The sequence below is a fragment of the Pimephales promelas genome, chromosome 7 (assembly GCF_988280905.1).
Source record: "Pimephales promelas chromosome 7, fPimPro1.hap1.1, whole genome shotgun sequence".
NCBI classification, from domain to species: domain Eukaryota; kingdom Metazoa; phylum Chordata; class Actinopteri; order Cypriniformes; family Leuciscidae; genus Pimephales; species Pimephales promelas.
Window position 1 is genome coordinate 25,748,961 of NC_142775.1, and position 22,081 is coordinate 25,771,041.

The 22,081-nt window shown below is 39.2% G+C and overlaps 4 protein-coding genes across 5 annotated transcripts; all 4 read left to right on the forward strand.

Moving 5' to 3' along the window:
- The first annotated feature begins 1,985 nt into the window (after nt 1-1,985).
- crygm3 (crystallin, gamma M3) lies at nt 1,986-3,295 on the forward strand. Its single transcript, XM_039655839.2, has 3 exons — nt 1,986-2,009; nt 2,295-2,534; nt 2,963-3,295. The coding sequence occupies exons 1-3, from the start codon at nt 2,001-2,003 to the stop codon at nt 3,236-3,238; spliced, it is 525 nt and encodes a 174-aa protein (XP_039511773.1). The 5' UTR covers nt 1,986-2,000; the 3' UTR covers nt 3,239-3,295.
- Nucleotides 3,296-6,060: 2,765 nt separating this feature from the next.
- Nucleotides 6,061-6,899, forward strand: crygm5 (crystallin, gamma M5). Of its 2 annotated transcripts, XM_039655847.2 has the most exons (3): nt 6,061-6,069; nt 6,279-6,527; nt 6,624-6,899. In XM_039655847.2, the coding sequence occupies exons 1-3, from the start codon at nt 6,061-6,063 to the stop codon at nt 6,897-6,899; spliced, it is 534 nt and encodes a 177-aa protein (XP_039511781.2). The 2 variants fall into 2 exon arrangements, with proteins under 2 accessions (XP_039511781.2, XP_039511780.2); XM_039655846.2 differs by lacking the exon at nt 6,061-6,069 and having other exon boundaries at nt 6,264-6,527.
- Nucleotides 6,900-13,259: 6,360 nt separating this feature from the next.
- On the forward strand, nt 13,260-13,973 carry LOC120467110 (gamma-crystallin M2-like). Its single transcript, XM_089133654.1, has 3 exons — nt 13,260-13,271; nt 13,371-13,619; nt 13,701-13,973. Exons 1-3 carry the CDS (start codon nt 13,260-13,262, stop codon nt 13,971-13,973), a joined length of 534 nt encoding a protein of 177 aa, XP_088989780.1.
- A 4,258-nt stretch (nt 13,974-18,231) lies between these two features.
- LOC120467109 (gamma-crystallin M2-like) lies at nt 18,232-19,068 on the forward strand. Its single transcript, XM_039655891.2, has 3 exons — nt 18,232-18,243; nt 18,352-18,594; nt 18,796-19,068. The coding sequence occupies exons 1-3, from the start codon at nt 18,232-18,234 to the stop codon at nt 19,066-19,068; spliced, it is 528 nt and encodes a 175-aa protein (XP_039511825.1).
- Nucleotides 19,069-22,081: the final 3,013 nt, after the last annotated feature.

The window sequence follows — 22,081 nt, forward strand, 5'->3', positions numbered from 1 at the left end:
GCCATATTATCCAGTAAACACTAATAAACGAACAGAATGGAAGTTAACTTTGGGCCAGCTCATCACCATGGCAACGCGTCTGATGAAAGCGTCTATAAAATGTGCATTTTTCTCTGGTGCGTTCACTACTGAAGATCGCGAGTCAACAATTATTTTGATAATCGATTAATCTAACGTTTATTAGAGCGAATATTTTGTCGGCCAATCATTAAGTTTGGAACGATTATTCAGCTTTTTCAATTAGTTACAACATTGACTTATACATATCCTTACTAATATAAAAAAAAGAAAATCAGTTCAGCTTTTGAAATAGTTGTTTTGATGAACTTAGAGACAACTAAACAGGTCATTCTCTTTAAGGCCCTGTCCACAATACTGCATTTTCATTTAAAAACAGAGAATTAAAACGAATACGATCTCTGTCCACAGCATTAGTTACCAGCTCACAACTCGTTACAAGTGTCATCCAAGGGTCTATCTCCGTTTGAGTGTTGCATAGGTTACCAGCAGCTACCAGTTTTTCCTGCCTTGAAATTCGAAGTTGTGATTCCCTCCGCCTACGCCCTCATCCAGAGGTGTCACTGCACATGGACCAGAGCCAGTGAGACTGAGGAGAGAAGTTGGAGGCCTGCTAAAGACATCCTGGATCACTCTTTTATCGATATACAATCGACAGGAAAGGGTGTCTGGGAACTCCAGGCGGTGTTCCTAGGAGGAGGGGTACTGTCACGGCTCATGAATTTGTTGTCTCTTGCTCGTCTCGTGTGATTGTGTGTAGTGTGTATGGTAAGTGTGAGTGTGTCCTCCGATAACCGCTTATCATCAGTGCCTGCTGATTCCACTCTACTCACCTATATATTCTCAGTGACTGGTGTCTTGTTTTGTCAGATCGTTGTGGTGTTACGGGTGTTGGTTTCTGTCCTGTATTGTAGTTCTCTCGTGGCCTTCATTCCAGTTGGATTTGTCTCTTTGTGTCTTTGTTTCCTGTTGTCGTCTTCGCACTTCTGGATTCACATGCATTTTATTCATCTGCCATTCACCACGAGCCCAGTTGCCCATTGAGGTCCCTGCGCCACTCTCTTTTCCTGTCGTGTTTGTGTGGACCTGATCATATTTATAATAAACATCTTTTACCTGCATTTTTTTTTCTCGCACTTTCACGACAGTAGTTCTTTTAGAAGGACTACTTTTAGTTCTTTTAGAACACTTGAGTCATTACTATCCAAAACCTTACAAAAAAGTTGTTACTACTTACTCATTTGTGACGGAGCAGTAGCCTACTGTAAAGGGTTACTGCTGCTCCTTTCTAAATGCAAACTTACACAATGTATAAATCTGTCAATTTGACAGAATTAGAGGTTTCTTTATTAAAAACATTTAACATAGTTTCTAGTGACAATTTAAATATTAGGATCAGCATGAGGTAACACTATTAAAAAAACAATTCTAAAAAAGTAATTTTCATTATGACTGCCAACACAATTAAACAATTAGGTTATAAGGTTTTATAGCTGTCACATTTCTCGATTAAACCTTGGTCATTTGGTCAAAGACTGAATTTTAAGATCAGAGTATTAATGGGAAAGTATCTAGAGTCCTGTGTTTTAACCATAGATGGTAACAAAATTAATTATGTTTCCGTATATCACACGCTAATGTAATGAAATGCAAATCTGAAAATTTTTAACTTTTTAAGTACTTGAAAATATTTGGTACTTTAAGAAATTTGTCAAACTTGGTAACTCTTGCCTGGCCCGATTTATGTAGCCCTTTCGCGCTAGTTTGCTCTCTCTCTCGCTCTCTCTTTCTGTCTGTCTTTCATTCTGTTTGTTTCATGCAGGCTGTGATTGCACATTTTAAATTAACAGAAATCACAGACTTGCTTGATCATCAGGTTCTAGGGTATTTGAATGACAAAAACCATTATCAGCCTATAAAGTATAAAAGGCAACAGTTAGACAGACAGTATGCTGGACAGAATCCCACAAAGAATAGCAAACATGGGCAAGGTATGTATTGGGTATAGCTGACAAAAACAGCAAACACCTCTAAGATATGGTTAAATTCAAAGATTTTCTATTTGATTTTTTTTATGTGGGAATGTGTCAAATTCATAAATATGTTTTAGGTTATTTTATTGAACATTTGCTGCATACACAAGCTCTATATAAACATACCTGGTCTTTTAATGCAGTCAACAACAACAACAACAACAACAAGCCAGTTACTTCAATTATTAAAGGTTACAATGAGTCCATCAACTTATATTTAAATATACAAACTTTTCTTGGTAGATTATCTTCTACGAGGACAGGAACTTCCAGGGTCGCTCCTATGAGTGCAGCAGTGACTGCGTTGACATGTCTACCTACCTCAGCCGCTGCAACTCCTGCAGAGTGGAGAGTGGTTGCTTTGTGGTTTATGACCGTCCTAACTTTATGGGAAACCAGTTCTTTATGAGGAGGGGCGAGTATGCTGATTACATGCGCATGGGAATGAGTGATGGCATCAGGTCCTGTCGCATGGTTCCTCAGGTAACACATTTTTTATTTTTATTTTTTTTTTAAAAGGTGATTACAAGATTTTTCCATTTTTACTTTTTGCACTGTGGTTGGCTGGATTATTTCCACCTTGTTGCATTGCACGTATTACAAGACCACGTCGCAATAATAACAAACAGGTTTGGAAATATTGCAGCATCTGTGATTGCTCGAGACAGGGTCAGATCACATCACTGACCTGCTCATACTTAATGATCAGTCAAGACATTTAGTGAGCTTGCCTTAACCAGCATTCAATGCCAGTCCCAAAATGCAAACGTACCTTATGCTGGTGATCAGCAATGCTGAATTTTTCAGCATGGATTAAGATTTATGATTCAGTGCATTTGAATCAAAGTGTGCTGAATTACACATGTACTGAATCAGACTGAATGAAAACATTTTTTTTTTTCCATTTACAGTACAGGGGATCCTATAGTATTAAGATCTATGAGAGGGAGAACTTCGGAGGTCAAATGCACGAGCTAACAGATGACTGCGATTCCTTCCTGGAACGTTTCCGCATGTCTGACTGCCAGTCCTGTCATGTGATGGACGGCCACTGGCTCATGTATGAGCAGCCCCACTACAGAGGCAGGATGATCTACTTTAGGCCTGGAGAGTACAGGAGCTTCAGGGATGTGGGATACAGCAACGTCAGATTCAGCTCTGTTAGAAGAATCATGGACTTGTGTTAAATTCGCGGTTTAAAAAAAATGCTAATATAAGTATAAACAATAAAATTCTAACAATGCATTTATGTTGTTGTCTGTTGTTTTGGACTATATACACACTTTTTATCTTTTTTACCTGTATATACCACCAGTATAAAAAACAGTGGAAAATACAACATATTTTATAGCATGTTTATAATATCAATGTCAAATGAAGAAATACCACCAATATCAAAATCATGCCAGTATGTCTTAACCAAGGTTAAATTTCATTTAAACTTATTTTTTAGCAGATCATTGTCTGTTGTGAAGAAATCAATCATCATACCTAAAAACACAATTATAATTAAAGGAGTAGTTCACTTTTTTGTGAACAAATTTGCTGATAATTTACTCACCCCCCATCCAAGATGTCCATGTCTTTCTTTCTTCAGTCGAAAAGAAATTAAGATTTTTGATGAAAACATTCCAGGATTTTTCTCCATATAATGAACTTTACTGGGCATCAAACGATTCAAGGTCCAAAAGACAGTTTCAGTGCAAACTATTCAAAGGGCTTTAAAATATTCCAGACAATGAATAAGGCTCTTATCAAGCAAAACAATAGGTCATTATGATAGGACCCCAAGGAACACCAATGCTACAAAATGTGAACAGGACTTTTGAAAAATATTAGCAGGTTAATTTTATGTTCACAGAGTTGTCCCCATTAAATTAGGAAAAGCCATTAGATCTGAAGCAAATACAAATTCATAAAATGATGTATTTACAGACGTTAAACGTTGAATGGGGTCAAATTGACCCCAAGGATAATAGGAGGGTTAAATGTCCATTTTGGAGAGTATTCACGTAAAATAAGTCGGTTATGTCTGTGACATCCAAGCTGTGTCCCAATGTGAAGGCTGCATCCTTCGAAGGCCACAGACTGCAAAGGATGCAGCCTATTCATCCTTCGAAGGACGCACCATGTAGCCTTCGTGGGATTTCCTAATTGCGCAACCAGGTGTTCCCTATTACCGCTCCTGGCGCCAAGCAACAGTGCAAGAGTACAGCTGCCATCCTGATCATTCATTTGCATTTGATAAAATTGCGTAAACAGCTATGGAGACAGAATTGGCTATATTGTCATTTATATATATATATATATATATATATATATATATATATATATATATATATATATATATATATATATATATTTTACTGGAGGACATGGGAGCAGGGGCATAGCCAGAATTTTATTTTTGGGGGATCCCGTCTTTAAATGAGGGGGCTTTGGGGCAATTCTATTTTATTTAACAGATTTAAAGTTGCATAAAATAATAAATAATGAATAATAATGTACAGAAATGTATTTTTTTCATTTTCGTTTCCACAAGACAAATAAAACCACACAATGATGACGAATGAGTTGATGAAAAAGAAGAAGAAGAAAAACTTTTGGCTTTTAACTCTGGTTTCTCTGGCTATTTGATTAATGAAAATAATACTTTTACGTTTAAATATGCATTTGCCGTCCACCACCGAACTCTCGGCCACCCTTTTTTTTAATAAAAATGCTGTCGTCACCAGTGCAATGACTTTTGGGGTAGGATAGACCACGTAGGATCAGGTACATTTATGTACATTTATGATCGGGTACATTATTAGGATACATTTATGTATCCTCTCTTTCACGTTGAAGTGAAGGGTGCATTTGGTATTGCTTTTGAATCAGGGTAGCCTTTGTCGCGCCGCGATGACGCAACCAGACTTCGAATACGACCTTCGGAGGATGCATAACTGAAATGGGACAGCCTTCATCGTGCCGCGGTAACGCAATCGGCCTTCAAATGCGACCTTCGGAGGGTGCAGCCTTTGAATTGGGACAGCCTTCGTCGCGCATCTGTGACGCAATCCGCCTTCAAATACGGCCATGCGTCCTTCAAAAATGCTGCATTCGGAGGATGTTCATGGGCGGAAAAATTATCGTAATCATTTTTTTTTTTTTATCGTGCGATTAAATTATTTATTGACTATCGCGACAGGCCTAATCCAGATTAATGACAGCTAGCCATGAGCCATGACTAACAGCTGGCAAGCTACCAGCTGTTAGCCACTTAGCTAACAACACTACCTAGTCAGAGAATACAACCACCAAAATCATACTTTTTTTTTTATAATACCTATTACATTTCCCATGATTAAATATAAATCCTTGGTGGCCAGGTGCCACACTTTTACATCTTTTACTCATCCACCCACAGCATATTGACTCTTGAAAGCCTTCAAGTGATCCCCACTGTAGCCTATAGGGGAGGGGTTATGCACAAGATTGGTTGGTAGAAACATTTCAACTCACAAGAAAAAGATAGACATGCAAAAAAGACAGCAGAAAAGAGAGCAAAATGTGTGGGTTTGTGATGAAAAGTGTTCGAAGTGCACATTTTCTCTGTTAATCTCTGAAAATCTGCTAAAATAATTCATTATGGCACTAGTAATTTTTGAGTTTCCAGTGTTCCTTAAAGACTCATGGCTTGACAATGTCAGATTGACAAAAAAAAAAAAAAAAAAAAAGAAGAAGTCAATAGAGTGTTATGGCCCTTCCCTGGCTTTGAAGGTCTATAAGGAAAGGCAACAATAAACCACTTTTTGTCAATTTCTCTTTGACTGAGACACAAGTGGGTCAGCTGTCCACCTACAACCAGAAACAGGAGCAAACAGTCCTGGTAACTAATTGTGGACTGTTTAAAAAAATGGATTGCTGAGTAAGAAGTTCAAACAATGGTCTATAGATTTTTAGCAATCAAGTTGAGTATAAAAGCAACACAGTAAAACACTGACACCATTGAAACAAATGCAAAATCATGGGAAAGGTAAGGGCTTTGTTTGTTGAAAACACATGTTATTGGTTGTTTTGAATGAGTTTAAAGCAAGGACCAGATCAGATCCCAGATAAGATCTACATTGATTTGACAGTCAGCTGTTTATGGATGAACACGAGTACGTAGTATTTTCAAATGGATTGACAAACAAAGTAAAACATAAAGAGTGACATTCTATTTTAAGCATGCTTTTTTTCCAGATAATATTCTATGAGGACAGAAACTTCCATGGTCGTAGCCATGAGATCAGTGGTGACTGCCCAGATGTGAGCTTATACCTGAGCCACTGCTCCTCCTGTAGGGTGGAAAGTGGCTGCTTCATGGTCTATGAATGCTCCAACTTCATGGGCCACCAAATGCTGGTGAGAAGAGGAGAATATCCTGATAACCAGAGGATCATGGGTATGAGCATGAGCGACTGCATCAGATCTTGCAGAATGATCCCTATGGTAATTCTAGATAGTGTTTTTTTTTTTTTTTTTTAATAAATTGATGTCATTGTTTGAATTACTAAATAACACATAATAATCATTTTGTCATTGCAGCATAAAGGAACGTTTAGAATGAGAATCTTTGAAAGGGAGAACTTTGTCGGACAAAAGTATGAGCTGATGGATGACTGTGAATCAATCCAGGAACGCTTTAACATGCCTGACTGCCAGTCCTGTAATGTCACACATGGCCACTGGCTGCTGTATGAACAACCCAACTTTGAAGGCAGAATGATATATATCAGGCCAGGGGAGTACAACAGCTTTAATAATATGGGTCTTGGCACAGTGAAAGTTGGTTCCATCAGACGCATCATGGAGTCATGTTAAAGAAAATTACACAGCTGATGAAAGACAACAAATGATTTCCATATAGTTTCCCAATCCTGTGACACTGAAACTCAAAAGAGCCTATGATTTATAATGTCAAAGAACAAATATGTTTTTGCACAAAATTTATGATAAAACCATACACTTTGTTTGTGACAGCTGTACTGCCAAATGTTGATTTACATGCATCTAAATCATTGCATTATATTTCGTTAATTATCTAATATGTGATGATAAGGTTCATTGCTTTTGTGGAATGTCCATCTACCTACATTTACACACTGTACCAAAACTGAACAAAGGGCAATGACTATCGGCTACTTATTGAACATTACCTTGGTACAGGTACATCTCTCTGCCTGGAAAGATTAAAATAAAATATAGATAAATATAAATAAATGGTTCAAAAGATATTTTTTTCTTGAAAACAATAAAAAAACGTTGCTTTGTTCAGAGCTTACTGCACTCCTCTCCACAATGCCCACTTGTGGTCTAGTTTCAGCAAAGTTAGCTTGTATAAACTTCTTGTATAAGCTTCAGGTAACAATGATGCACTGAGAATTCTGCTGAGAAGACCGGCTGGTGTAGTGCCAGTGAGATGTTTGTGGCTGCTGGTGTTAAAACTCTGCAAAGCCACATTGAGAAATGTTATGTACACATTTATATGTCGGCTGCATAACTCAGAGAATTATATAATTGTGGCTTTGACCAATATCAAGTTTAGCTCGCGGTCCAAGTTATGGAACCAAATCCAAGTTATGGAAGCATTGGTATAGTTGTCTCCTCTGAAGTTGTATTTGTTTTTTTGTTTTTTTTTATATATATTGTATTGTGAGTAGAGTCTTGTTTGTTTGTTTGTTTTTTGGACCGTTGAGTCTGTAATAAAGTTTATTATTATTATTAATAAAGAGACTTTAAATCTTTAAAAAAGTATATGGTTACGTACACACTGCAACTAAATTCAGTTGTCAATTCACCTTTTATTGTCCAATCCTGTTCTGTACACACACAGTTCAGCAATTTACGGGAATGACAACTGCATTCCACAACCAAATTAACTGCTGAAAAAAGCATGTAGCAAAAATTACGTTTACAAAATTTCTACGCAGTGTGTGAGGGAACGAAATGAACAAGTTGTTAATGACATTTAAACATGCATCAGGAGCATGTCTCTCTTCTATATGCCGAGTGCAAGAAATCACAGGTACAAGTGTTTACTTGTGTCAGATCTTTCCAGAAAAAAAAAAAACTGCTAACAAAAACAAGCCCATAACAAATCAAAATGCTTTATATTTTAAGCAAAAATATGACCAAAATAACATGACCCACACCTGCCCACTGCCAACTCCATAAACTTGATCATTATAAGTAGGGTTTCCAACTTCTGGAAAAGAAAATAAGGGACAATGGTATTTTTTATATGAAAATACGGGACAGAATAAGGGACACTAATAAGGGATATTTCTTCAGGAGCCTACCACATGTGGATGCCATTGCAGTGACTGCAGTTAAGTAGGCTGTGTAAAAAAAAGATGTATGAAAGGGTTTTTAAATTAAAATATCCTGACAGTTAGACTTCGTAACCATAGGTAAAACATGGGACACTACCACTGTATAAAAAATGCCTAAACAGGTAAATACGAATCGGTTACCTAACGTAATCTCGGTTCCCTCTAGATGAGGGAACGAGTATTGTGTAAGCTAGTTTACGCTACGGGAAAGATTCATCTTTTCTGAGAAGTTGAAGCCAAAAAATGATTCCATAATTTGTATCCATTGTCAACGCAGTTCCTTTGCAGCAGACCATGAGCTGGCTAGCTAGCAGCTCATTGGTTCGCTCACAGAGAACTACAGCTTATGGGAGAGCAGGCACGCTCTCATTGCGTCAGAGCCCGCCAGAATGGGCGTGGCTAGAGAGTATAAAAGGAGGTCTCGTAGGCTTATCAAGTTGATTTTTTCAGAGTGAAAAAAGTGGTTTTTGGCCGAGAGCGGGGCATTCCAGGACTTCGTGAGCTAAGCATGAAGTTCAGGCAGGAATGGGGCGGCCCGGTTACAAGCGGGAGCAGAGCACCGATGAAAATAGCTGCCGTCCAACCGGTTTGGGGCCTGCTCGTAGCCATGCAGACATCCCGCAGACTCTGTCGAAGAAGAACCAAGAGAGGACCATCATTCACTGTCAGAAGCAAGCAGTGAAAAGGAATACTTCTCCTCCGCGCCGTTGTCGGAGGCGACAGAGCGGCCACTCGGCGGCAACTGCTGGGGCGGGGAGGAAGAGCGGGAGGCTCTGGCGGCCTCTGGGAGCGGCGTTTCTTTTTCCGCGGTGAAGTGAGAGCAGCACGGAAGCGGTTTTGATGGCCTGAAGTCGTGCCCGCAGGGAAAACAACGGCAGGTCCTCGCAGTGGTCGCATCCTCCGTCAGCGAGGGCGAGCTCTGCATGCTCCTATCCGAGGCAGAGAGCGCAGATGACATGGCGATCTCCGTCCTCGAGAGGAGCGCGGCATGAACCACAGAAATTACGAGGCATCTTTAAAAAGATGCTTGTGCTCTTTTAGTGGTAGAGTGAAAAGGATACACGTTGTCGGATGACGCTAGCTCGCAGGGCGGCTGAAGGTGGCAGATGGCCGGCTTCTTCAGTCTCCGGTAGCTCGCTAGAAGGTGTCTTCTCCATGGCGACGGCTTCTTCTCAACACAGCGGAAGCTGAAGGATGAAATAATCAACTTGATAAGCCTACGAGAGCTCCTTTTATACTCTCTAGCCACGCCCATTCTGGCAGGCTCTGACACAATGAGAGCGTGCCTGCTTCTCATTGGTCGCCCTACTCTCCCATAGGCTTAAGCAGTTAGCCCGCTGCTAGCTAGCCCGCTCATGGTCTGCTGCAAAGGAACTGCGTTGACAATGGATACAAATTATGTAATAATTTTTTGGCTTCAACTTCTCAGAAAAGATTCATCTTTCCCGTAGCGTAAGCTAGCTTACGCAATACGTGAGAAGCTCTCGTAAGAGAACTATACACATAATGAATTATATTTTTATCTACCTCCCTAATAAATCTAATGCAATATAAATGACTATAACCTAGTATTCAATATAAATATTCCACATTTCTGCCCAAACCATGGAAAATTATTACATTCATGTTAAATGTTTACAAGGGTGGTGATTAGGGGATTTATAGTCTTTTAACTTTGTTCATGTTTCTGCTATTTAGTGTTGGGAATGTTAAGGCAGTTAAAATCATTGAGTGATTTGTGGTTTGTAACAGAGAAGAGTGTCCGATTGAAACGCTTCTCACTGGATGTCGCAACGCTGTTTAATATTAGTGTCCGGGACTGTAAACGCAACTCCTTTAAGCTTGCGTTCCATTATCCACTGGGCCGTGCTGCCTAGTTCAAAGTAAACTAGTGAAACAACTGAAACCAGCACTATTTTGTTCTCTATTTGTTGTTACGGACCGAGACACACATAATAACTGCTGAAATATTCGGACTGAAAACGTTTCTCTTAGGTCAGTCGGAGCGCTCATGGTACACACAGTTCGTATAGTCGTACAGCTGCAGGCGCCACTGCGGCCACGCGCATATCTAACCAAATTTAGCCGTACCACCAGAAAATAGGAGGAGGGAGATTGGGGTGCCCTCGGGCGGTAAGGCTGTATGGAGATTATTGGCGGGCTGCACTTGGCCCGCGGGCCGCCAATAGAATGGCCCTGGAGTATACAGTCAATAAATCATGTTTTACCAATACTGTAACATGTCTGATAAGGGTGTCACGATTTCAATTTTAAAATGAATTCGATCAAAATTAATTCACAATCTCGAACTTCGAATTAAAAATTGGAATCGACGATGTTGCCATGCCCCCATGTCACGTCCGTTCGGCTTGTCAAGCGAAGAAAACACGTGTGTTGAAGTGCTGCAAGTCTATGGTCAACCTCCACTAACTTACTTTGAAGTCGCAGGTGTGGAAGTTTTTTGGATTTCCAGTGAGTTATATTGACAAAAAAAGCCACAGTTTGCAGACATCCCAAGTCTCGTGGAAGTTCCGGGAGTCTCCCGCATATTCATAGAGGCTCCCTGATGCACACAAATTAGTTAAAATCTCCCGGAATCTAGAGTGAACGAGCAAGAGCGAGCGTGCATGCCGAGACAGAAAAAAAACTGCTTCAAATCGTATTGCGTGCACGGCAGAGAGGGAGAGAGCGGGAGACCTTGCGTGTGTGCCTCATGAAGCGAGTGTAAGACAGAGAGCTTAGAATCGAAGATGTGAATCGAGGATTTGGAGAATTGTGACACCCCTAATGTCTGATGAATTTACATGCATTACAATTTACTGTAAATGTAATAGTACACATCCTCCACACTTACCGGTTTTCTTGCCGAAAAGTTAGGATGAGTGAATTGACAGTTAATCTTTTTAGATTTGGATCAACTAATCTGGCAGCCTCTGCCATAGTAAGGCCTCAGTTCACCACATGATCAGTGATGATGGCCCTGACTTCATTGGATACAGTTCTGCCTCCCTCTCTCTGATGACCAATCCTTTGATGGGCCCATGCCCACCTCTCTGACCTCTCTGTTGGTGCCCATGCCCACCTCTCTGACGGATCCCTTGCTCCCATACCCTTGCTCCCATTCACGTAATGTATATGTTCTTACAAACACACATTTTATTTCTGTAGTTCTCAAAATCCATAAAGTATATTGCTGAAATGATTAACCATTAAGATCAGTTGGATTTAGTGTTGGTCAAATGTATTTACGCAAATCAAATGAGAAGCATATCGAAAGTATTGTGAGCATTGCATTGAGAAAGACAATTACTTCATATGAAAGGTATTTCTTTCATGAAACTGATTGGGTGTGGTGAAAAAGTGAATGTATAATTTTGCGCATTGTACGTAGTCAATTGAACATGCCTTTTTGATGATCTGCTTTGAGTTTTGTACTAACAGTTGTAAGTTCTCTTTAGTTGTGAGGGAACTTAGAGCTGCGTTTGAGACGTGGTGGGAACGCTCTGCATGATTACGTTGTGAAGCACATGTAAAATCAGTCCAATGGAAGCCCGAAACACCATAGGTGACGTCATAGTTCAAGTTTAAGTTCATTTTATTTATATAGCACGTTTTATAGCAGCCACTGACTGACCAAAGATGGATGCATTATGGAGGATTGGGATAATGTGGTGTCAGCCATCTTTTTTTTTTTTTTTTTTTTTGGAAGCTAAGCAGGCTCTTGTTCTGTGGAGAAAGCTGAGAAGTAGGGGTTACCATCGGACATGTCCGGCCGTCGATGTCCGTGATTCAGCTTTTGCTTTCTGGAGTCACCATTCATTGTTTAAATGCACAGCTTTTGTTTCAATCTAACTGAATTCATTATCATTGGTGAATCTGAATGTAGTGTTTATGTGAATGCTAAACAAGAGAAGGGTTGATGTGCGTTTTAACATTGCTAAGAAAATTCCCGCTCCTCTGTGAGAGATGACAAGACAGGTGCGTCTCACAGGTGTCGCTCATCGGTAATCACGTTTTGGGCGATCTCGAAACACATTTTCGGGCAGACTCATTACGGAGACTCACTAGCCTAGACTTGTCGATCAACTATTGCGCTCTGCGCTCCACATAAGCCAAAAATACATTTTCTCAGTCTAGAAAGGTCCAAATTCAAAAATAATTTCACATTTCTTCTACATAAATGACCCATTTTAAATCTGACTCACATTTATCTTTCTAGAGGTGAAGTATCCCTTTAATCTCCCTGTGTTTGCAGTCCTTTGCTGGTTCGTTGTCCATGTTATCCATGTTCCTAGTGTTGCCTGTATGCTGCCTGATTTTTGTTTAGGTTACTTAATAAATATACCCGTTGTTTTGCTCTTGAGTCCTCACACTTTAATCCACCCATTCCGTGACAGTTTATGCATTTGTATCACTCCACTTGTCTGTTCTGTGCTCTAAATCAGAGTATAAGAGGAGTGCAGAGTGGAAAAAGATAATAGTTATGTGATTTATTTCAAAAGTAAACTCTGCATACACATATATGTGCTAATCAAATTAAATTCTTACTGCCAAAAAGGAGTTAAAAGCTTCATAAACTTTTGACATTTTGCCATACACCGAAAAATTCTAGTAAATTTTTCCCACAGGGGCATAGTCAGAGGTATTCTGAAGAACAATTGACAGGAAAATCACAAAAGCATGTATGTTGGTTCTATGATGGCCTCTATGCCAACTTGCACAGTCAGGAACTGAATAACAATAGGTGCTGTGTAGTCTTTAGTCTTGGTCTGGTATAAAGGCATGGGTGACAGCAGAATCAGCTTCAGCTTCTTCTTTGTGGAACTACAGAGGATCTGACAGCGCAACCATGATGGGCAAGGTAAACTTCATTCCTGCAAATATTGTCAAATTACAATTTAAGTCAAATTATTTGATTTGGTATATTTCACGTTAAACCGCTAAAACAATAACTCTGATTTTTCAGGTCACTTTCTACGAGGACAGGAACTTCCAGGGTCGCTCTTATGAGTGTATGAGCGACTGTGGTGACTTCTCCTCCTACCTGAACCGCTGTCACTCTTGCAGAGTGGAGAGCGGGTGCTGGATGATGTATGATCATCCCAACTACATGGGAAATCAGTATTTCTTCAGGAAGGGCGAGTACGCTGATTACATGTCTATGTTTGGAATGAGCAACTGCATCAGGTCCTGCCGTATGATCCCCATGGTGAGCTCAATTTCAGCTTATATATCTATGTTTTTATTTTAATTATAAACTTAAATTAAACTGACTTTTCTTCTACTACAGTACAGGGGATCCTACAGAATGAGGATCTACGAGAGGGAGAACTTCATGGGTCAGATGTACGAGATGATGGATGACTGTGACAACATCATGGACCGTTACCGCATGTCTCACTGCCAGTCCTGTCATGTGATGGACGGCCACTGGCTCATGTATGAGCAGCCCCACTACAGAGGCAGGATGCACTACTTCAGGCCTGGAGAGTACAGGAGCTTCAGCAATATGGGTGGCATGAGATTCATGAGCATGAGGCGTATCATGGATTCCATGTATTAGTGTTTCAATAAAATAATTTGTCACTAAACATCGTGCTTTGAAAATGAATTCCACTTCCATTCTATACAAAAAATGGCCTGAGCTTATCACACTCACAAATGCACAGTAAAAGCATGAAATTATTGATTATCACTGATTATAAAAGACCTGTTTGAGATGATAGCCATAGTGGTGAACCAATTTTATTTTTTGATGGTCGATGCGGATATGTTCAGAGTGGCAGATGGCCTACGTAAAGCTGATATACATTAGATGATATAACATTATTTAAAGATAACATATATGACATACATAGCTTACGACATAGAATCTTTGAATTCAAAGATTTAAAGTTTGTCGATTGTGCATATCAAGTGACAGCTGAACTCTACTTGCATCCAATTTGCACCGACATCACATATGCAGGCTAATAGCTGGATTCACCAAAGCACTGGCAATATTACCACTTGCAAAATAAAACATTGCTTCAGACAAACTGACCAAACAGAACGCATCGACCGATGCGATAATTAAAAATCTCAAAATATCAGCTGATATGCCTTGGCGATATATTGGTCAACCACTAGATAGCCAGCAACATTTTATAGCTTAATTCTTCAAAGACTCTCAAATATTAAAGTTATAAAATATCAGCCAGTTTTGAAATCACTATATTGGCTTTGCAACATTAAATTTTATTTGTTAAAGGTGCATTATGCTAGCCTAGAAGTCTAGACGCACCCTAGCGGCAGCAACAATTATTTTGCAACAAAGTGTGGTCTAGCAACTCTCCAAAGACGTTTTAGCTGGAAAACTCCAACTCTGGTAGGGCCAATCACATCGTGTATAGAGTCGGCGGGCGGGCTTAACATAATGATGACAGAGTTGCGACGGTCAGAGGAAGCTCGGACATATTCGGTTTTAAGTCGTTCATCCTCGGATGTGGCCGGCGCCGCACGCGCTGTTACAAAAAAAGCTGTGGCGAAATGATCAACTTGTCATTTTTGCCGCGCTCGTGCTGTGGCGTCGAGTATAAAGGCTTTACTCCGTGTCAGCGTGCGCTCTGATCGGTAAGGTGCACGGACCTCTCCCGAATCATCTCCTGCACTCCGAAGCACCACTACTCCGCCTCCGTTTCCCTCGTAAGCTGATATTAGCATTTAAACATTCTCTATGATATTATTTTTTTTAATGACACACTGTTTCTTTCTCTCTCATACACACACACACTGTCTCTTGCTCTCTCATACATATGTAGGCTATAAACTCTTCAGACTTTTAATGATTAGTGTTTTATTTTTTAAAGTTTGTGGGTCGTGTAAAAACAAAAAAAATCTATTATTTTGGGGATGGATTCCCGGAAATCTCCCTTATTTTCAATGTTCAATGTTGACAGCTGGACTGGATACGTCAAAAGTAATATATCAACTTGCTCCGCTGAGTTCCGTCACCTTCTTCGTTGCTCTGATTGGCTTTAGCGCTATCCAATTGCATGCAGAGAGAATTTGAAAGACAACCATTGATCACGCCCCTCGGATTGAGCCCTGTCAATGATGAGTTTCCAGACCTAACACCTTGATGTAGGTCTGGCATGCCAGGCTAGCATTATACAACATTTCATGTTAAAAATACCCGTTTTTCTAACCTATACATGCTTAAACATGCCTGATGGGCTGAATGAGCCCTTCTCTGATCACTGTGATTGCCTCTATAATCCTGTACAGTAAAATAAATGAGACTGGGCGTGACATCATGCGCATTCACTGTCTCCTGGCCTATGTCTGGCAGGTTTGTGTATTGACCACCATTCTCCGTATCAGAGAAGACAACTCGAGCACAACTTTAGTCAACTTTCGACAAAAGCAGAAGATGGATTCAAAGAGACTGGCTTGTAGTTCATTCCAAACCCCAACGCAAACTCCACTTAAGACAAAAACAATACAACTTTTGTCTAGTGCCAGGAGTCAGAATAAGGCGAGAGACAACATCGGGAAGGCTTTCAACAAATGGAGAGATCTCCGGTCAGTTCTAGGGCTCAAACGGGATCCTACACTCTAAAAAATGCTGGGTTGTTTTAATCCAATTTTGTGTCAAATATGGACAAACCTAGCCATTGGGTTACATTTTTAAATTACATTTTTAACCCAATGTTTGAGCCTGTCCATATTTGACTCAAAATTGTGTTAAAACAACCCAGCATTTCTTTAGAGTGTATACAAATTAAAGAGTTCAGATGCAAAAGCCTCTAAATGCCATTTGAAATTTTCTTCTTTAATGATGATTTTTATCAAACTTGTATATTTAAGTTCAGTAATTTCACTTAAATAACAATTAATAGGTAATTATCATTGCCATTTAAGTGAAATTACTGAACTTAAATATACAAGCTTGATAAAAATGATCATTCTAGAAGAAAATTTCAAATGGCACTTAGAAGCTTTTGCATCTGAACTCTTCGTATATTGTTCATGAACTTGTTTCCATAATAATACAATCATAAGTGGATACAGTAAACATATAAGATGGAAACAAAAACCAAAGTGTTCTACTACCCCTGTTTTCCCCTCATACACACATGTGTAATTTACTCAGATGCCTTTCCTTTCATATATTTACAGTGAGTTGCAGATTTATAACTTTATTTCCTCTGAAGACATTATGACTGTAACAAAAGATTTGTGCGGCTGATGCTTGGTGATGAACAGCTCGAGCAAACATACGTGTGCGTGTGGTCCATGAGCGTGCAAACCTCTGGTTGCAGTTTTGCTTGTCACCAGAGGGGGCGTAGTTCTGCGAAAACTCAGATACTTGCGCTATGTACCTTTTATCATGTCACAGATAGATTTTTAAACAATGTCAGTTGGCTTACATGATTTATGTTATTTGCTATTTTAATGCAAAACCAGATATTTCATTTTCTCATTGGGCACACAGAAACATCCTTCATTTAATTTACACTTATTGAATGTCGGTAACACTTTACGGTAAGGGTACATGAATTATCATGAATTCATTAATTATGCATTCATTCGCGCATTAATATCTAATGAATCATCAGGAACACCAACCCGATCTCACGACCAAGTCTTACGAATTCGACGGATGATTAAAAAGTGGCTAATTCGTAACAATTCATACGACCTCACTCGTACGAATTAATACGATTTTGCTAAATCGTACATATTTTACGAATTGGCCAATTCGTATGAATTCATACGAATGACCTACCCCTTACCCCGCCCCTAAACTTAACCATCACGTGGGTTTAGACAAATCGTACGAATTAGTACGAGTGAGGTCGTACGAATTAGTACGAATTAGACACTTTTTAATCATGCGTCGAATTCGTACGAATTGGTCGTGAGATAGTGTTGGGAACACAGGTTCTACGTTTTTAATTTATGACTTCATGGATTAACAACACCTTAATTAAAACATTAACTAAGATGAGTACATCATGAATTATAATTTATTATGCATGATCATTATGTTTTCTTTGCTCAAAGTTATGTCACCATTAATAGCACATTATTCATCAGTGTTTAAAAGGACCTAGTCACCACTTCTGTTAAGAGGCCACACACATGATGAAGTCATAATGCTTAATGATGACTGCTAAAAACTTCATTAAAATCTGGCACACTACTATGTGAAAAACAAATTTGTAGTTTCTCCCATTGAGACAAATTATCAACCAAAACAATTTCAAATTGGTAATAAAAAAATAAACATTTTCAAAAAAAGTCGACACAAGACACTACCAGCAAATTCTCTGCGATATAAAACAAATGAAATAACAAAATTGTTCACCTTGTGACCTGAGGGGAGTTGCAGTTATTAGAAATTATTTTAAATGTAGATAAAAATATTTTTGAATGTGCTCACAATATAATTTTAACAAAATGGAAGAGCTTGACTTCACTGAATGCAAAACCATATGGAAGAAAAAAAAATCTAATATTTGGTAAAACAAAAATGTCGCTAGATATTTGACTAATTATTATATTACTTTTGATTTCGCAGTAGAACATGAAAACATTATTTATAAAAAAAAAAAAAGATGAGAGAAATGCTAGAATCCTGACAAATGTTTTAAGATCTACATAATAAGCTTTAGTTATAATAGAGTCTATATGAACTTGCACAGTCAGGAATTGACAGACAATAGATAGGGTGTACTCTTTAGCCTTGGTCTAGTATAAAAGCACGGGGGACAGCAGTCAGTCAACAACCAGAATCAGCTTCTCCTTTGTGGAACTAAGGACCAGACAGCACGGCCATGATGGGCAAGGTAATTTAAGTTAATTCCAGCAACAATTAGAATTTAATGTAATTCACAATACTTTAATTTCACAGATACAGCTATAAACCACTAAAAAAAATAACTGGAAATTTTCAGGTCATCTTCTACGAGGACAGGAACTTCCAGGGTCGCTCTTATGAGTGTATGGGCGACAGTGGTGACTTCTCCTCCTACATGAACCGCTGTCACTCTTGCAGAGTGGAGAGTGGATGCTGGATGATGTATGATCATCCCAACTACATGGGAAATGGGTATTTCTTTAAAAGGGGCGAGTACGCTGATTACATGTCTATGTTTGGAATGAGCAACTGCATTAGATCCTGCCGTATGATCCCCATGGTGAGTTCAATAAAAATTTATATCTGTGTTTGGATTAAATAAATTCACTTTGGACAACTGGAATGTTCAATTTAGAGTTAATTATAGGATTATTCAGAAACATGGTGTTAATTTTATTATTTTTTTTTTTATCTTGTCATGGATTTGGTTACATTTATCTCAACAAAATATTTAATAAAAATAACTTCTCTTCCACTACAGTACAAAGGCTCCTACAGAATGAGGATCTACGAGAGGGAGAACTTCATGGGTCAGATGTACGAGATGATGGATGACTGTGACAACATCATGGACCGTTACCGCATGTCTCACTGCCAGTCCTGTCATGTGATGGACGGCCACTGGCTCATGTATGAGCAGCCCCACTACAGAGGCAGGATGCACTACTTCAGGCCTGGAGAGTACAGGAGCTTCAGCAATATGGGTGGCATGAGATTCATGAGCATGAGGCGCATCATGGACTCCTTTTACTAGAGATTTAATGTTTCAATAAAATAATTTCTATACAAAAGTAAACATTGTTTTATGAAAATGAGTATATCACAAAACAACAACAAAAACAAACAAACCTGTATCTATTTACTGAGCTTTTCTATAATTATTAGGCATCACCAGGGCAGTATACAAGGCAGTTCAAGAGTTTCTGGTGAGAATGACTGACATAAGATCTATGAGAATTAGTCTATCAAGGATATTTACCTTTAAAATATGATTGTTTTATAGATTTTAGCGATCCAAACTAGCTAACGTTGTGGGAACACAACCTCAACGAAATTCAAAAGGGTGAAATTACAGTACCTTTACCTCCGCAGTAGTTGATTGGGAGTATTATAATAACATTATTAATAATCAATACTCATCAAGGCATGGTGACAGACAGTTGTGCGAGCTGACAAACAATTAAAATAAAAAATACACACTTAGTCATTGTGCTTTGGAGTTTATTCAAAATTATAAATGAATGTGCTACTTGAATACATTAACTGGCACATTTGGTATTCTGTCAACACAGGCTTTGATCCTGAGTTTAGCTGTAACATCAGTAGCGAACAGCCAATCACATGCTGATAGAGTTTATAGAATATTAAGAATTTAAACAAATGTACACAGGAAGATTCGTCGTCTTTTGGGAGGTGATGGAAACTACAGTTGTTGGCAGGATCACTCTGATTTCGTTTTCAGCTTATGTTCAAAACAATCCCGTGGTTTAAGCCACTAAATTAGTTTAGTCCGGCTATACATACAACCGCGAACAGCACATGTTGTCCCTGAGCTCCGTAACGACATCTCTCATAAAGATTTGCGTCTTTAAATAGTAAAATAATTCTCCGAAAAACAGCTAGCCTCTTCGCTAACTAACACACAAAATACCATTGGAATGCTACTTCCGCCGCCTCACCGGAAGTTTCACCCACTTTATTCTTTACAGGAGCGCCCCTCGGAAACTTGTGGATAGAGTTAAATTAATCCAAGAATAAATTCAACATAAAAAATTCTAAAGAAATAATTATTCTGGATGGTTTCACTTTCTTAGTGGTGATACTGTTGGAAGCATTTTCTATTCTTGGTAATACAGAGAAACAACTTGCATTTGGTTCACCTCATGTACGTCTTGCTTTTGAAGCCCCATTTTTGCACCTTTCTGCATGGTTGATTTCTAACATCTCTGGCATGTGGGTCGCTCCTAGTCTGCACACAGACGGTTTGGGTTGTGGGATCCTCATTTTAGTTGGTGGCTCATACTCTTCTTGACTTGTTTCACTGCTGTCATCAAGTTCTAGACATTCCAACAAACTCCTCAGCCAGGTGCAATTTGAATTCCTCCCAGGTAATGTTTGGTGTACTTCGCTGGTCTGTTAATTGCTTTGCTGACTGACTTGAATTGGATCCACTTTGGGGCTCGGTTCTTCCTTTTGGCTCCTGTTGCTGGAAAGCCCTTTGCCAGCAATGCTTCCATGAGATTGATTTTTTGTGAAGTATTGGTCGAAGAATAGGTGACTTCCAGTGGGCACCGGACTCAACCATGTGTAGGATTGCTGCTTGTCCAACTCCCAGTCTTTAGCCATTAAATGTATTATTCACTTAGTGCACTTCAAAATCCAACATCAGACCATTTGGAGAAGCAAGGACAAGGTTTGGCTTGCATTGAACATATTGTCTGACTGGAAATATGTAGCAGGCTGTGAAAGGGATAATTTGCTCATCAATGCAGACCTTCTCTGTCTTGGGGAGGTTGAGGCAGCTTTGCCTCATGTGGTCAAGTAATGGCCTGAATTTCCAAAGAATGTCTGCCCTTTTTCCTCTGTTATAGCCAGGTCATCCACAATCTTGAGTGAGCTTCTCAGCTTGAAAAACATTTCCCTTGTCATTTTACTGCTTATAACTGGCACTTTTATTTTTTTTTTACCCAAAACATTTTAATTCTGGGATATCCTAGGCAGGCCATGTGGATAGAAATGCCAAAAAAATCTTAATTTCTTGTGGAGTAGTATAGAGACACTCCTCTAGCTTGTAGCTCTCTCTAATTTGTAAATTCAGCCAAATTCTCGAAATTTGTTTGTGTATTTGTCAATGTACTGGGAAAAGTACCGAATTGGACTCTGCATGGGCAGTAGGGTCATCTTTACAGTCAGGAAGCCCAGGTAGCACATGTGTAAATCTATTATGATGGGAACAAAACACAATAAGTGAAGGTTGATAGGAATAATAATTAAACGGGTGATGAACTAATAAATCAAATTTTCCTTGAGCTTTTGACATCTAAGAGGTCATCATATTATAAGAATATCCTGTAAGTTTCAGAACTGAAAACGTCCTTGTTAGTCCAATAAAAGCTTTATTTGACACAAGTCTCAGCAAACGACTCGTTTTTCAAAGTAGGGAACTATGATGTCAAAGAGGATAAAACACCACCCCCGCAGAAGAAGATCAACGCCTACTTAGACACGGCCGGTTTAGCCCCGCCCACCGATTCACACATTACGCGCATAGCTAAATAACATAGGCCTACCGAGCTACCGAGCAATACAAAATATTGTGCAGTGCCTGGTTGTGGAAGAAGACAGTCGCTGCATATGCTTCCTCTTGATTCCAATATGGATAAACTTTATTTTTAATGACGTTCCAGCTGATGAGGTAAAACATTGTTTTGTAAACAAGACTGGATTTGACCGATTAAGAGTAAAAAATGGTGCTGTGCCGTCTATATTGGATCTGACAGGAATTGTGCAACACACGGACTCTGGGTCGAACATGTGGGCGAATCATTCCAGTTGCCATTTTACAACATTGACGTTTTCAAAACAATTTCCCCCAAGTGCATCGACAGGTGAGTTGAATCATTATAACAAGCAAAACTGTTATCCACTCACATCAGTGGGCGTTTTACTTAAAGTCTTCAGTGCGAGACGCCCACAAATTCGAGCGTTTTTCAGCTAGGCTCAAAACAAGGGTAGAAAATAGCCTATTACTTATTCATTTTGATGTT